Source organism: Spermophilus citellus (assembly GCF_964194105.1).
Source record: "Spermophilus citellus genome assembly, chromosome: 6".
NCBI lineage: Eukaryota > Metazoa > Chordata > Mammalia > Rodentia > Sciuridae > Spermophilus > Spermophilus citellus.
In genome coordinates this window covers 163,888,964-163,904,727 of record NC_138187.1, presented here as the reverse complement: position 1 = coordinate 163,904,727, position 15,764 = coordinate 163,888,964, and the positions used below count along the sequence as shown (strand labels likewise).

Here is a 15,764-nt window from a genome sequence, read left to right as displayed (position 1 = left end):
AGGTTTTCTGCCAAAACATTTGTCACGCTTAAAGTACAAAATCAAATACAGAGCTTCAGACGTATGAACTATATACAAATACCCATACATCCATTCCTCAGTCCTATACAAACCCACCTACAGTCTAATTTGTCCATCAACACTATTGAGTAAAAAGCATATGTATCTCTAGAAAACAAAATGGTTTTCAGTAACACTGTCAGAGTGGATTTTAGCACTTAAAAGGGTAGAAATAGATATTTCCTACAAATAGAATTACCAACCATACATCCAATTTGTAAGATTTCTTAAAACATGTTCTATAGGAATAATAGGTAGACGTGCCTTCAGTCACCACTGGTCATATTAACACTATACAGATTAGCTATAGCAAGACACCTTTTAAGGATCATTAACAGAAGCACCTGCCAATCATCCTGGGCACTTCAACACTAAACAAACTGAAGCCGCAGGAAGATGTCTTCTAAAGCAGACTGCGTCCAAGAGGGTGGGTTGGCTGGGCTTAATTTTGTCCAACAGCACAGCATCTGTAAGTCACGTTTTCTGTGGAGCTGAAATGGTGGATGGCTTGGAGGCTACCTCAAGGTGTTAAAAACTAAACCCTTCACTAAAGGAGGTGTCCGAGTTTCAACACTGGATAGGTTATACCAACAAAAAGCAAGAGTGTAGAAGTTTTATCTGGCCAGACACAGAACACAAGAATGTCCTGCCAGTCGAGGGGACAGGCTGCAACGGCGCCTTCACTCTAGGATGGTCCATCTTACACAGGGCTTCAGACAGGCGTCCCCTCTCCAGGCACAGGACTTCATCATGCCTGCTCCCGTAACTGGGAACACGCAGACAGGGTGCCCTGTATTTACACGAATGGCCTTGCAGCAGCAACAGAAAACACACTGTCCCATTTCCATAGGAAAGGTTATATGTACACTCTACACTTCAGCCTCGAAATGTGGACCCCAAACATGCTCTCTTCAGCAAGCAATGACCCGTGAGGACCCCACACCCTCCAATCCCACTTAGCAGAGCAGAAGCCCCTCCTTGGCCGCCAGGCGCTGGCGGTGGACTTGGTCTTGCTGCAGCTCCTCGTGATTCGGGTGCCAGAGCCTCATGATGATCCTCTCTATGTTGAGGGCATACACGGTGTGTGTAGGGATGACTTCCCGGTGTACCTGGGGTTCAAACATCAGCAGTCTCCAGTTATTCTTCAGCAGGCTTACTTTTCCAACATAGAGAATGGGTTTGCGTCAACACAACACGAACAGGACACTACCCAGAACTTGAACGAGAGCCTAATGCATCCCAAGTCAGACAAGAAGGAACGAGGCACCGCCGAGTTCTGAATAAGCGGCAAGCACGCCATTTCCTTTTTTTGGAGAGGTCAAGGATGAGGGAGGTAAATCAGGAATTTAATAATAAACAAAAAGCGAAAAACAGAACCAAGAAGTAGAAACAAGCCAGCGCACGACTCCGCAGACTTGAAAAGCCGCCAGCCTGTCCGACCCGAGGAGCCGAGAGTTACCTGCAGAGCCTCAAGGAGGTCGTACATGTTCACTGGAGGCAAAGGCGCAGGCAGCGCATCGCCAGAGCAGGCAAGCAGGAGTGCGGCCTGCTGCTCAGCAGCGTCCGGGGGCAGGTGGGCAGCCGGGTTCTGACCCGCACAGGGAGTGGACATAGCCGGAGGGCTGAAAGACATGGCAGAAACACTCCCAGCATCTCCCACAGACAACCCGCCGATGGACAGAGGGGCTGGCCAGGCCACGGCTCCCTACAACTGCCTTCAACTCCACAGAAACCCATTCGTGCCCACGTCAGGTTGGACACCAGCACACTCGTACTGAGTTAGCTCGGGGGCTGAGCCAGATTGTCTCCTGCCCTGAGGAGCTTTCAGTTGAAAAAGAAAGAGACCGCGAGCCACTGGAAGCTGACGTGGAGAAGAAGGCCAGCACTGCAGGCAAGGAGCAGCAGCCGCAGGAAGGGGACGCTGGCCAGCACAGGGCTGCTCGTTTCCAAAACTGCCCAGGCAGCGCGCCGAGAAGCCGGGCGGGATGTGTACGTCAGAGAAGCTGGAGAAAGAGCCCGGTTCCTCGGAACACCAGGACAGCGGGCAGCATCCAGCAAGAGCAGCCCTCACGCCCTGGCCAGCACCCCCACCACGAGGAGCCACTTTTTGTTTTCGTCAAGAGAAGCATGACTTCAGTGAAAATCCCAAACATGTGGCAGAATGAGATCAGACAAGAACCGTCACTTGTGGCCCAGGGCCACTGCCCCCAGGCGGGTGCTGCCCGAAGAGCCACACTCCACCACACAGCAGAGAGAGGGTCACAACAGACCCCAGGATGCAGCCCGACCCTGGAACTGATAAAAATGACAGTAATTCACTAGGTGGCCTGCGAGGCTAAGACTGAAGAGAACAGAACCGAAGAGTGGACGGAACTCCTGCCACACTACAGGAACCCAGTGACCAATGACCTGACGAGAGGTCTGCCACCAACAAGCCGGGGCAGAGGGAGAATCGCGAGGAAGCACTTACCCTTCGATTAGGCTATTGTAGGCCACCACGCTGTTCTTCAGGTATGGCTGTGGGGTCACATTGCTCCCGAAGGCATACTTAAAGTGGCCATCTCGCAGCCGGTGCGCTTTCCTTCTGGACACAACTGACGTCAGTATGTCTTTGAGGTGGCTCTGAAAAGCACAGGGAGAGCACCACCACCTCAGAGCAGACCACGGCTTCCACTGACCATCTGCAGGGGTGTGGGACTGGCTGGCACAAGCCAGAACCGCGAGAGTGGTCAGCCAAGAGCCAGCAGCGCTCTAAAGAGAAGCGGCGCGGGGGGAGGGCACGTGCATTTTCATCCAGTCCCCTTTAAGAATGCTCTTGCCCTACAGTGAATTTTTAAAGTTTTCATTACTCTAAATTGGCTCGTTTCTCTCAAAAATGATTTTCAATAAATGATTTATTTTTAAAGCTACCTGGAGACTTGGTTTAACATGGAAGGAAAAGTTTCAAGATCTGATATTTACTGGTTATACAATCCTTACGTGAAAAGAGCCTGTGTTCTCAAAAGCCACAGAAACAAACATAGGATCTCTCAGAGAAGCAGACACAAACAATGTCTATTTAATTTCTTTTTGCCTTTCTAAAACTATGCATTTGATTTCTTCTGTGAGAGCCAAGTGTATAAGGAAAGGTTGCAGAATGACTATGAAAATAGATGTAGAACTACGCCAGCCTATGGTCACTAACAGGTGAGCCGGGACCTGGGAGGGTGTTTCACTTACACCAGGAGGACCATCTTCTATCAAGTCTTAACTGCGATTTAAACACGGGTTTCACAGAGAACCCATGACTGTCTATAACTTCATGAGACAGCTGTGGTTATCTTTGATGTACAGAGGAGGAAAATGGGGCCTCAGGAATTAAAAGGAATTACCCAGTGCTCCCTGAGCACCTCCAGGTCACAGTACAACGTGTAATTGTCAAACAGCTAGATAAGTAAATGGACGCATGGGCTAGCGTGCGAGCCACCTCTGCTACTCCGATGCCACGCCCAGCACTCTACACACGCAGAGGCAGACCCCAGGACCCTCGGCCTCACTCCGTCCTTGACACCACTCCCTCGCCGCTGCACATCAGATCAGAAGTGTTAGGCCCTACCCGACCTTCCCAAGAGCCCGTCCATCAATGGCACAGTTCTCTGGACTGTGACATGTGACAGAGACGGCTCTCTGACACCAAGGTGGCGCCCGGCTCTTCTGTGACAGCATCACTTGCCACACACAGGAGCGCCTCACGCTCAACCCGCAGCCCCTCTGCCGGCAGCACACCAACCTCCACCGCATAGACCACGGCTGAGACGGCATCCTCAGCCACGTTGTCCAGCCCGTGCTCGTAGGCCGTCACGATCATCCTCCCCTCGAGCTGGCCGCGCGTGGGAAGCATCATCGTGTGGGAGCAGAGTTTCAGGTCGTCGTCGTCCTGGGGATCCTTTGCCACGAACTGCTGTGCTCCGGAGAGGGGGTTCTGGGGCTGGAATCTATGCTGAGAGTGACAGAACGATGCAGGGCCACTCGTCACCACAGCAGCAGACAGACAAGAGGGAGCCATGTCTTAGACTCGAGACCCTTCAAATGAATGCCACCAAAACGTGACAGTGGCAAAGAAAAGAGTAACTCACAAATAATCACACACTCGGGCCTATCACACTGGACAATGGAGACGTGAGCTCAGGGACACTGGCCACAGAGTTCCTTCTGTTCAGCAAGGACCATGGTGGCCACATGCTCTATGGTCCTGTGCTAAAGATCACAACTCAGGAGCGGAACAGGACACAAAGTTATGTTCAAAGAGCAGAGAACTCTGTCAGCACCGCCGTTTGGCCTTCCACCTCGCTGGCCAATGACAGATCCAGGAACAAGCACCCTGAAGACGCCACAGACAGTACCACCTACCGACTGTTACTGTCTACTTACAATTCTCAACACAGAGCCTCGGCCCTGGCCACACTACCTGAGTGGATGTTCTCCATCTCCCTTTGTTCATACCACTCAGCCTTCCTCAGGACCATCCACCATCACTGGGAGACAGGCTCCTGGCAACTCTGGCTAACGCCCAGATCCTGCACTGAAGGCAGTGTTCCTGCTCCAAGCCTCTATTATAAAAATAACCACTGTCAATTTTCCTTTTTCTAAGTATAAAACTGCACTCCACACTGAATGGGCCTATGCGAACCCCGTGTGCCTCTGGAGATGCTGAGGCCCTCCAGAGTGCATATTGTTACTGATACAAGGGGGAAGAAATAAATGTTTGGTGATATTAGTCAACAAAACGATTACTTCCCAGGCCAACCTCAAAGGAGGATGTTATCAAAAACTTATTCCCCTAGAGATAAACTTTTTGAAAAATACAGGTTTTTCCAAATATTCTCAAACAGTTACGAATTTTATAAGCAAAGAGGCTGAGCCCAGGCAGGCACTGCAGGTGCCTGCAGGGGCCTCCAGGCTGCTAAGCGCCACCCGGGATACCCTCAACCTGAGAAACCAGCGGGCCGCTCAACCCCGGGAAACCCTTGGGTATGAGTGAGAACATATTAACCCTAGAGAAGTAACAGACCACAGTCTTGAGACCCTTTCCTCCCTAAATCACACCCTTTCTTCAGCCCTCCCACCAGTTCTTTAATGTTCATTTCAAATGAAGCCAGGTCACCACACTGCCACTCGAGTCATGACCAGCCGTCACTGTGAGGGAAGACCTACGTCAAACTTCTGGCGAACAGAAGAGAGCTTTTTCTTGCCCTTGGGCTTTCCAGGCTTGGCCGCAGATCCCCCCGTCCAGGGCAAAGATCCAGCACCCTCTGTGAGACAGAAAACAGCAATCGTAAGTGAAAGCGACGACGATGCCTACTGCCGAGTCTGTTTTCATTTGGAATTTTAAAGCATGGAAGCTCACGTAATGAAAATAAGGAATGAATGCTCAAATTTGGATCTTCTCTTTCTACTTTTCTGAACAAAATTATAGACACTTCAAATCACATTTTTTTCTAGCCGTAACCAAAAATATTTTAGGAAGACAAATGTGATTTTTCTGCTTTAGTTAGTGTTTACTGGGCGTTCGTCCCTTGGGGCATTACTGTAAAGGCAGGACAGACCTCCAGCCCCGTGAGCTGAGCATGAGCACACATCTCCTCTCCTGCCAGGAGCAGTGGAACCCTGCAAGGGCAGCAAGAGCGAGCAGCCAGCAGGGAGGAGGCAGTGGCCAAGGGCACAGCACCATGCCAGGCAAGGGGAGGACAGGGCCAGTGGACATAGGAGGCAAGGACACCAACTAACCAAGGCCTGCATCCAGGACAGCCCAGAACAAATGTTTAGCCGCTCATTCAAAAACTGACCATCTCAAGACCATGGAGGTAACATCCCAAACCAAGTGTGGGGGCCCCACTCACTCCCAGGCCCAGGGCACGGCAGGGTGGGTGGTAGGAGGAAGGAGGGACAGAGGGATCTTCTCCAGGCACACCGAACAAAACTTCCAGGACTGGCTACCATAGCTGCTGCAGATGTTCGGCCCCAGCACAAAGCTCTCTGTACACTGGTTTGGGGAACTCCCACCAGCTTTCTCCAAAGTAGTCTCCTGGCAATCACACACTGTATTCTTATAATGAAGAGGACAAATCACCAGATGCTGGACCCTGCTTGGTAATACACTGTATTAGTCCATTTTTCATCACTATAATAAAATCTCTAAGGCAAACTGCTTTACAAAGAAAAAGGTTTATTTGGCCCACAGTTCTGGAGACCCCAGGGCATGGTTCCAGCATCAGCTCAGCTCTTAAGAGAAGCTCATGGCCAAGGGCAGGGGCACATGCAAGAGAGAGGTCACGAGACACCACAGCACTCAAGAACTCAGGAGTCCCGTTAGCTCCCTTCCGCCCTTCTGAGGCCACTCCCTCAACCACTGAGGACCTCTGCCACGCCCCACGTCCTAAGGGTGCACCTCAGGCACACCTCCACTGAGCACCACTAACAGTGAGCCCTTGGGGGACAAACCTCATCCAAGCCACTGGACACCATAAGTCGACCAAGCTACCCAAGCAAACAACAGAGGTCCTATAGAGCTGGCACCGGCAGAGGCTGAGACCCATGTCCAAAGAGGAGGAGAACGCCGTAAAAAATGCTGAATCAAAGAAGGAACTGGAGGGGCTGGGGTTGTGGCTCAGCAGTAGAGCACTCACTCGCCTGGCAGTGCAAGGCCCAGGGTTCCATCCTCAGCACACATAAAAATAAGTAAATAAAGGAATTTAAAAAAAAAAAAAAAGGAACTTGACAGAAAGGCAGCAGGTAAGGGTTGGGGACACCCCAAGCAACAGGGCGAAGGGAGAAGAGGCATGCCGTCAGAGACTGTGGCCGGCCCCAGGCAAACCCCTGTGAGGGGGCAAGGAGGAGGCCAGCGGGCTGGGCAGGCGAGGGGGGCGGCTCCCAGCACCTTCTGTGCCACTGAAGCCTACACATGAACAGAGCTCAATGCAAACACAAGCAGCAGGAGCTCCTCAGAGTGCACCCGGGAAAAAGGCCTCCAGAATTAAACAAAAAAAACACCCATGATCCAGTAAATGCTCTTTTTTGGAAAAAAGGAGTTTTTATAACTTTTGGGGGGAAAAAAATCCAGGTTCCTCGTTAAAAGAGGACTCTTGGGAAGTCAGGCCCTCCTGTCCATCACCCTAAACACACCCAGGTCTAATATGATGAGGTCAGCTTCTCCTGGTGAGAGAAAGTGGACTGGCCAGGGCAAGTGCTGGACAGGTGGAGAAGGCGCAGGCTAAACCTGCAACTGGCGGACAAGCTCGGGCTGAGGACGAGGCACGCGCAGCGTGGCCCTGGCTAGGGGCTTCTCCAGAGTAGATCCTGGTTTTGATCAGCACCTCCATTTGGCAGGCGGGACAGCACCTCAGCCAAGTCTTGGGTTTCTGTTCTGTTTTCTCTTCTCTGAAGCTGTTCCTCATCTGTAAGAGCAGCCTCACTACCCTGCGTCGTGCTGTGACACTGACCAGGACAGGCGCACGGGTCCTCAGGCTGCAGCCACCAACACATGGCGGCTCAGTCACTGCTCCTGCCTGCCTCAGAAAAGCAGAAGTCCGGCCACAGCCGCTGGGCAGGCACACAGCACTGCACCATCCTCACTGAGACGTCTCTACTGCTGGCGAGCATCCCTTTGTCTTAAAGGAATCAATACTGAGCGTGCAAGCGAAATATACTCTTCAGTCCAAAGAGGAAGCTTCTTATTTTAAAATAACAGTTAAACACATGCAAAAATGTCAAGTTTTTAACTAATTGGATTTAGGTAATTGAAGCCGGCTCCTACACTGACACCACTTATGTTTGTTCGGCACCTTCTTCCTGTTCTCCCCTGGCTCTCCTGTGAACTCACAGGGCACACCTAGACATGGATGTGGAAGTTGAGAACCTGCAAGTCCTTGCTCATGTGATGGAGGCTGGCAGCACACCAGCTTGACCCCATGGGCTCTACCAACCAGGGCTCTCCCCTCTCAGCAGGCCCCGACCTGTGGTGGCAGACTTCACAACAGACCTACAGTGCTGGCTTTTCAGTTCAAACCAGATGATAAGCAACAAAGTAGATGAACGATCTCATCCACTTTGGGTGTAAAACATCTGGCTAAAGCCCTCTTCTGCCCCTGAGGGTGCCGAATCAGACACGCAGGTGGCACAGGGGCTGTGGGGGGGCAGGGGGGACAAGGACCCTTTGAAGCTTCTGTGCAGCGCTTGGGGAGGGCAGGCGTCAGCTGGAGACGGCCTGGGGACTCTTTACCTTCCAAGGAACACAACCTGAAGGGGGACAACACAAATACCAGCCCTTCTTGGTAAGACACAGGCTTCTGAGACAGCAGGCCCCCCGAGATGCTGAAAGATAAACCAACTGATGGACACAGTCAGGAGGTGCCTTCTAGGCCAACCTCAGTCATGAGGGGAGCTTTGCCTCATTAAATAAGATAGCCCAAAGAGGTACCTTACAACAGTCGGCCATTTCAGCTCCACTGTCTCAGGGGTCAGTGTCTTGAACACAACCCTGCAGGCTGACTCTCACCAGCCCCCACCCACGGCTCTCGAAGTGAGGAGCCAACAGGCACCCCAGCCCCACCCTCCAGGAGCAGCAAGCACCCCAGCCTGCAGGTGGAGCCCAGCTCCCTAGTGCCCACAGTCACCCCACCCCATGATTTCACATGTTATTACCTGTCCCCCACCCGACCTCCCAGCCTCTCCGGCCTGCTCACTTCCTTGTGGAATCTGAACCGCGGCTGACCACTGAGGCAAGACCAGCGGTTACCAATGAGTGCAGGAAAAAAGTTTCTAGGTAAGAATTTGCACCTATGTGAGAAAAACTTCTCCAGAGCAGCTCAAAGAACATTTCATTTGCAAACGCGGAAGTGGCTTAGAGGTGGTGGAAACCCAGGGCTCCTGGGCACATGCTGGAGCACTGCCACTCCTTACCTGGTGTGGAAACCAGAATCTGACAGCGCGTGAGGATGGCCAGGAGGAAATCGTTGTGAGAATGCACTGCAAGGGAAGGCCAGCAGGTCAGACCCCAGCGCCCATGCACAGGGCTCCACGCCAGCCTGCTCTGGGGTCCGAGATCCCCCACCACCCTGCACTCCAAGCACCACATTTCAAGATGATTTCATATGCTATTAAGACCAAAATTTTCTTTTTCAAAAAGTGAAAAGTCCTTAATTTATTGCAAACCTGGGAAGATATCCAAACAGCAAAATAACCCCCGTATTATCACTGTACCATTGTCCTGTGTGAGCAGCCGGTGGGCCTCCAGGTCAAACTCCTCCTTGCTGATCTTCTGCTTGAACCACAGCTTCAAGTTAGCCCAGTATCTGCAGAGGAGAATCGGCAGTAAGAACCCACGCTGCCCTCCCAGGTCCACCTCGCCTGCGCCAACTCCCGGGGGAGAAACTCCGCACTCCCTGGCACTGCTGGCTTGACTGTCCCCTCAAAATTACACATGGAAGCCCCAACCCCACACCCCAAAGAGTGACCACTTGGAGACAGGGCCTGTAAAGCAGCAGGGGATTTAAGGGGAACCACTGGTGGGGCCCAAATCCAACGTGACAGGCCTCCAGACAGGGACAGCGGATGGATGCCCTCCCCTGGGCCTGAGCCTCCATACTGTGAGGAGTCCAGCTTCTGTTGTTTAGCCCCCTGAAATCAGAGAGCACCAAGCAGGAAATGGTCTCCTCCACAGGGATGGCCGGGGTCTCAGAACTGACTCCACTCACAGGACCTCCGCCTAGAGCCCACATCCACCCACGGTTCACGGAAATCCACAGGTGCTGGGCGGGAGCAGGTGGCTGTTTGCACCTACTGGGGGCAGTGCCCTGCCTTTTCATCTGCCTAGCTTGAGATTCACCCCGAGAAGCTCCTGGAGGTAAGGAAGCCAGACCCAACCCCAGGGAGGAGACGACTCCGCCTTTTGCTCCTCAGCACCATGGGAACAGGAGGGACTCCAGTCTCCCACACCACAACTCTTGTTTGGGGGCTTCTTATTCATGGAACGGGATTTTTAAAATGGCTCAGTAAATGCCTTACCACTTTCAACTCAAGCTCACCTACCTTCTAGAGCTCATCTGAGTTCAGGAAAAGAGAGGCTTCCCAAGTGAGGCTCAGCGCCCTGGGGGTCAGCACGCAGGCAGGACCCGCCCCAGGCCTTGCCGGAAACTCAGGACCTTTACAGTCTTAAAGTGACACGTAACCTGTAACACTGCCACTTTGGAGCCTATTTCAACAGCAGAACACGTTCAGCTCTACCTGACACCTTTTACTGATAACCCCGCTCAGCAGGTCACTAGCAACTTCACAAGGGTAGACACATTCATGTTTTTCTTGAAGGACAGGAACAATAAAGAAGTGAGTACAATAAAGCTCTGCAGAAAACCAGAGGTCCTGTCTCACGCAGTCTAACGGGAGACGGAAGGAGAGCCTCACTGTGCCAAAGCCCTGGCTGCCTTCGACAAGATGGCCATGCAGCCCTTTAGGAGCGCGCGAGCTTTCCAGGACCAAGACGTGGCTCTCCCAGGCAGCGGTGCCAACACCAGGCTCTCTTCTCCAGGGCCGACCTCCCAGCCCCACAGCCAGCGCCACTCAGAACCCAAGAGATGCTCCCCAGGCCCACCCTGTGCTGACTCGGGGAGCAACAGGGATGGCAGCTCCACCACCCTCAGAAGGGAGCCAGTCACTGTCCTCAAGGCAAGGGTGAGGTGGCAGTGCTCACAGACACAGGCAGGCCATGACCAGCTGCCGCCAAGGGCCCCCAAGACTCGGCATGTATGGGAACACGAACTGCACCATTACTAGGCAAGCTGAGTCTGCTAGTGAAGTCCACCTCCCTGTGGAAACGGCCACAGTCTGACTCCACCAGGTGCAGAGGACCCGCAGACCCCTGGGTGAACTGCGAGGTTCCTCTCGGCACTGTGCACCTGGTTTTACCCACACCCAGGGTCGCATTCCGAGGGCAGCTGCACACAGCAAAGCCAAGGACCCTGGAGGGAACCTGGGCTGGACTAGAGCCAGGCAGACTGCGCAACCAGAGGCCCCAACCAGAGGCGCCACGGCCACCCGCACTGGGCCACCCGCACTGGCACTGAGGCAGGGAGAGCACAAGCTGAAGCCCGTCCCTGAGACCTGCTCCAAAATAAGGTTCTTAGAAGGCGGCTGGGGATGTGGCTCCGGGCAGCGCACCCAGAGTCCAACCCTGGCAACTGCGGGGTGGGGGCTTGAAACACCAATGCATTCACAGATCCCGCCTCAGCACCCACGCCCGATGGCAGCGCACCCACACCATGGCCCTCCGCACAGAACAGGGGCGCCAACTTCCAAACGCTGCGGGGCTGGGGGGACAACGGAGGGCACCGGCATCCGCTCAGGGCTGAAGTCCCTCACACCGGCCGGCCCGGTCCTTCCGAGTCTGGGTCCTCCTGAGTCGGTGCCCGGTAAAATCAACACTTTCAAATATCTGTAAGCATTCTAGACAAAACAGTGAAGTCGGCACGGTGCCTCAGAAACGTACCCCTTCTCAGCGTCAGCAAACCAAAAGCCAGGTCACTGGCGAGGCTGAGGGCGGGGTCCCTACCGAGACCATTCAAGTCTGCCCATTAAATGAGCAAAGGCGGACCACAAACGCGACTACTAACGCGTTAAGGAGAACCCTGTACTGGGGGAGTCACCAAGTGCCGACGACACACCTGACAGAATTCTCTCTTTGTCAAAGTTTGGGTCGTTTCTCTAGATGAAAACCAAAATCTACTGCCACCCCAAATTCACACGAAGGAACCTCGGAAAATCACAGACGGCACCCAAGCCACGGAACTTCGCCACAACGGAGCAGGTAAGAAGGTGAGGCGGCGGCGGCGGAGCTGGGGAGACAGGACGCCTCCTCCGGGACGCCTCCTCAGGACGCCCCCTCCACGACGCCCCCCAGAGCCCGCCCCGGCCGCCTCCTCCCGGACGACCCCCGGGGCCCGCCCCAGGCCGCCGCCAGGGCCGACGCTCGGCCGCCCCGGCACCCGCGCGGAGGCCCTCCGAGCCCGGGGCGCCGGCCCGTGCGGCGCAGGCCTCGGCGGGCGGCGCCACGGCCGGGAGGCGGCCGCAGCGCTTACTGCTTGACGTTGTCCCCCAGCGCCTCGCTCAGGTTCTTCTTGGCCGCCTCCAGCTCGCTCACAAAGGTCGCCATGGCCCCGCGCGCTCCGCCCGCCCGCGCACGCCGGCCGCGGCGCCCAGCAACCGCGAAACCAACTGGGCGGAAGGCGTCGTCCGGACGCGCAGGCCCGCCCCGCCCCGCCGCGCCCGCCGCGCCCGCCGCGCCCGGGACGTGCGTCTGGTTTTCGGCTCCGCCCGCCCGGCTGTCGGGCAGGCGCGCGGCCGCGCTCGGGTCACGTGGCCCGCCCGCCGCGCGTCCCACCGGGAGCCTGGGCGGCCGAGCAGGTGTCGCGGTCGGCGCGCGCCCGCCGGGGCCTGGAGGTGGCCCGCCGCCCCACCCGGGCCGAGCCAGGCGGCGCCTCCTCCGCCGCCGTTTCCCGGCCCTGCGGAGCCTGCCCGCGGGACGCCCTGCACGACCCCGAGGGAGGCGGACGGACGCCCAGCCCGGGCGCCCTCGCCCCCGGGACTGCAGACCTACTGTGTTCACTTGGCGCGTTTTAGCACCGGAGGTGTCACTTGTCCTAGGACGTGGCCTTTGACTGAGTACCAGGCCCGTTCCCGATTCCCAGGCCGGCCGGGTGGTCCGCTTTTCCACTAACGCAGCACTGTGGTTAGGGTCTTTACGCACGGAGCCCTCCCTCGCTTCGGGTTGTTGATTTAGGGTAGAGTCCCACAAATGCAATTAGGAAATCGGATGACAGGAGTGTTTGTAAATGCCCTTGGGCCCATTGTCAAATGCCTCCCCGAATTTCACAAGAACCTACATCCAGCCAGAAGCTAATCATCCTACAAGTCGTGGAACTTACACGTTCACGGGGTTCATCTCTGGCCCCACCTAGCCCTGCCAGCCTGCTGCTGCCCACAGGGCCACGGCTCTCCTGGGGGCACTGAATCCACTGGTGAGCTCTTTCATCCCGGTGCCTGGCACTCCGGGTGTTGGGGATGCAAAGGTGAATGAGGAAAGTGAAGTCTTTCTGCGTCATAAAACTCGAGAGAAATTGTGACCTTAATATTCTCCTCTGTGAACAGCTCTCCCTGGCTGCCTGGGGTCTAACTTGCCTCTTCACCTGGAACGTGCCCTCGCTTTCTGCGCCTTCTACATGGTATTCTAACCTGACTTTCTAGAGCAATGGCATCAAACAGTCCCTTTGCACACATCTCCCCCTTTCTGGTTTTGAGACTTGTGGTCTCTGTCAAGTTCAAACATATATGTGAATGCTAAAGGGACTGTCTAACAGGACAGGCCTGACTCCTCTATCTCCACCTACCCACCAAGAAAGACAGCCTTGAAGATTTTGTTTTGAGCCCTGTTTGACATGCCTACATCTGTACACACCTGGCTCAGTTAAATTTTCCTTTATTATTAGATGATATAAACAATAGACATCTGATCCAACAAGGTGCTTAATAGAATGAATACTAGAGCCACTTCTAATTTGATAGTTTAAAAAAAACTAATTCTAAATCTTCTCTTAGTTACAGCAGAGCTTGCAGATGCATATGTTGTATAGGCAATTCTTCAATACCTTCAGAGCACGTGTGTGGAAGTGCTTTATGAGATGTAAAGAACTTGACAAATGTTACTTTAGTGTTTTAAAATCTATTTTTCAGACCATCCCATAGTGGTCACGTGTTATAAGTGGGTCGAATGTAACTAGTAGAGTTGACTCAATAGGAAGTTGGACACATAATCTAAAGGTCCGACCTTGCCTAATATTAAGAACAGTCATTCCTCCCCATCTGTGGCCCCACATCCATGGAGAATATACTTGGGAAAATCATAGTATCTGTATGAACATGTGCAAACATTTTTCTTGTCATTCCTTTAAAAAATGCAATTATTTACATGCCATTTACATTTTGCTAGTTTTGTAAGTAATCTGGAGATGATTTTAAATGTGGGAGGATATGTGTAGATAATACAGTGCAACACTTCACATGAGGAACTTGAGTGTCCAGAGTTCATAATGGGGGTCGTCAACCAATCCAGCCCAGACAATGACCAACAGCTGTCCTAAGAAATATGAGTGTATATGTATGTGTTCTCATTTAAAATCTGAATTTCCACTATTTACATTATCAATATGTTTTAATCCATTTTACTAGGATGGATAATTGAAGATGGATGGTATTGGGATTATTCTTACATCTTACCTGTTTTTATGTAACTTTTTTCCCTCATAAAGATAATTGTATGCAAACACAATACAAAGAAAAAGTGCCTGAAGAGTTTATTTTCACAGCTATTTTAGTTATATAGTCATAAAAACTTGGCCTCTGCTTGCTTCTTTCCTTCCTCTCAGTTCTATATTTTTTAAGCACTGGTTGGTTTCCTTTGATTTTTTTCATGAAGATTTTTCTATTTTAAGAACACTTGGCATGGGATCTGTTTTTGATTTTAAGTGTGCATCACTGCTGACTCTAGGTACAAGGTGAACAGCAGACCTCCAGACCTATGCATCTTGCTGGACTGAAGATCTATTGTCAGTATCTCCGTGTTTCCCCTCCCCCAGTTCCTGCTAACCACCATTCTGTTGGGATTTTATGAATTAGATTACTTTACATGACTTCCGTAAGTGGATCATGCAGTATTTAGCTTCGGGTGACTTTATTTCACTTAGCATGAGGCCCTCAGGTTTCCTCCTTGTCACATGTTGGAGAATTTCCTTCTTTTTCAAGGCTGAGTAGTACTCTGTTATATATATAAAACATTTTTTATCATTCACCTTTCAACAGACAGTGATGTTGATCACATCTTGACCATTGTCAATAGAATAGCAGTAAGTGTGGGAGCAGTAATATCGCTGTAAGACCGTGATATCAGGATATTTAGATAAAACCCAGGAGTGGGATTGCTTGAGCGTGTGGCAGCTCTACTTTTAATTATCTGAGGTCCCTGCAGTCGCCCAGTGCAGCTGCGCCATCTGCCTTCCCCCCCCCCCCGACATGGGGGGCAGGGGTGCCCGTTTCCCCTCCTCACCAACACTTGCCTTTTGTTGGTGTTGACGGGGTTCTGTAAGTGATTGTTCCTCCCAGACACGATAGATATTCAGGTTCTTTAGAGCTGTCTGTGGCCCACTGACCCCGCCTGACAAGGGCTGAGACCCACAGAGGAGAGCTGACGAGGACCAGGACGCTGGGGCCAGCCCTTACGTTTCCCCATGGGCTTGCTGGGAGAGCACTTGCTGCCTCTCTCGGTGCCCGCTGTGGCACCTGTGGTGCCGGCACAGGGACACTGAACACGGGGTGCCTGCACAGACGGGCACGTTGGGGTATGAGGGGCTCAGGCTCAACAGAAATGTAAGAATTAAATATTTTTAGAGAATTCTACATGATGTTTACCCCATCTACCTCTGTATCAATCTATGGATGGTAACAGAGTTAAAGTTTATGGATTTGGAATCTATTACACCCTAGTAAATTCAGGGCTTAAAACTGATTTGCAGCCTCCTTGCCACGGCATTGCCTACCCTGTGTTTATTTTACGTCTTCCAGAGGAGGCTCTTAATCTTATTTGTTTGTTTTTAATGCCACGGGCTTTACTGGCTATCTGGTGA

The 15,764-nt window shown here is 52.8% G+C and overlaps 1 protein-coding gene across 5 annotated transcripts in view; it reads right to left on the bottom strand.

Annotated features, from left to right (window-relative positions):
* TADA1 (transcriptional adaptor 1) overlaps positions 1–12,359 on the bottom strand; it is a 44,398-nt gene extending 32,039 nt beyond the window's left edge. The window contains exons 1-8 of one of the 5 annotated variants that reach the window (XM_081298920.1): positions 12,168–12,355; positions 9,298–9,389; positions 8,998–9,063; positions 5,254–5,351; positions 3,830–4,039; positions 2,531–2,682; positions 1,520–1,682; positions 593–1,169 (exon numbers count right to left, since the gene is read on the bottom strand). In XM_081298920.1, the coding sequence (XP_081155046.1) occupies positions 1,017–1,169; positions 1,520–1,682; positions 2,531–2,682; positions 3,830–4,039; positions 5,254–5,351; positions 8,998–9,063; positions 9,298–9,389; positions 12,168–12,241 (1,008 nt within the window). In that variant the 5' untranslated portion in view covers positions 12,242–12,355 and the 3' untranslated portion in view covers positions 593–1,016. Of the gene's footprint in view, positions 1–592; positions 1,170–1,519; positions 1,683–2,530; positions 2,683–3,829; positions 4,040–5,253; positions 5,352–8,997; positions 9,064–9,297; positions 9,390–10,125; positions 11,303–12,167 lie in introns of those variants that run through there. The other 4 variants (XM_081298919.1, XM_081298922.1, XM_081298923.1 and 1 more) reach the window with 4 other exon arrangements.
* Positions 12,360–15,764: the final 3,405 nt, after the last annotated feature.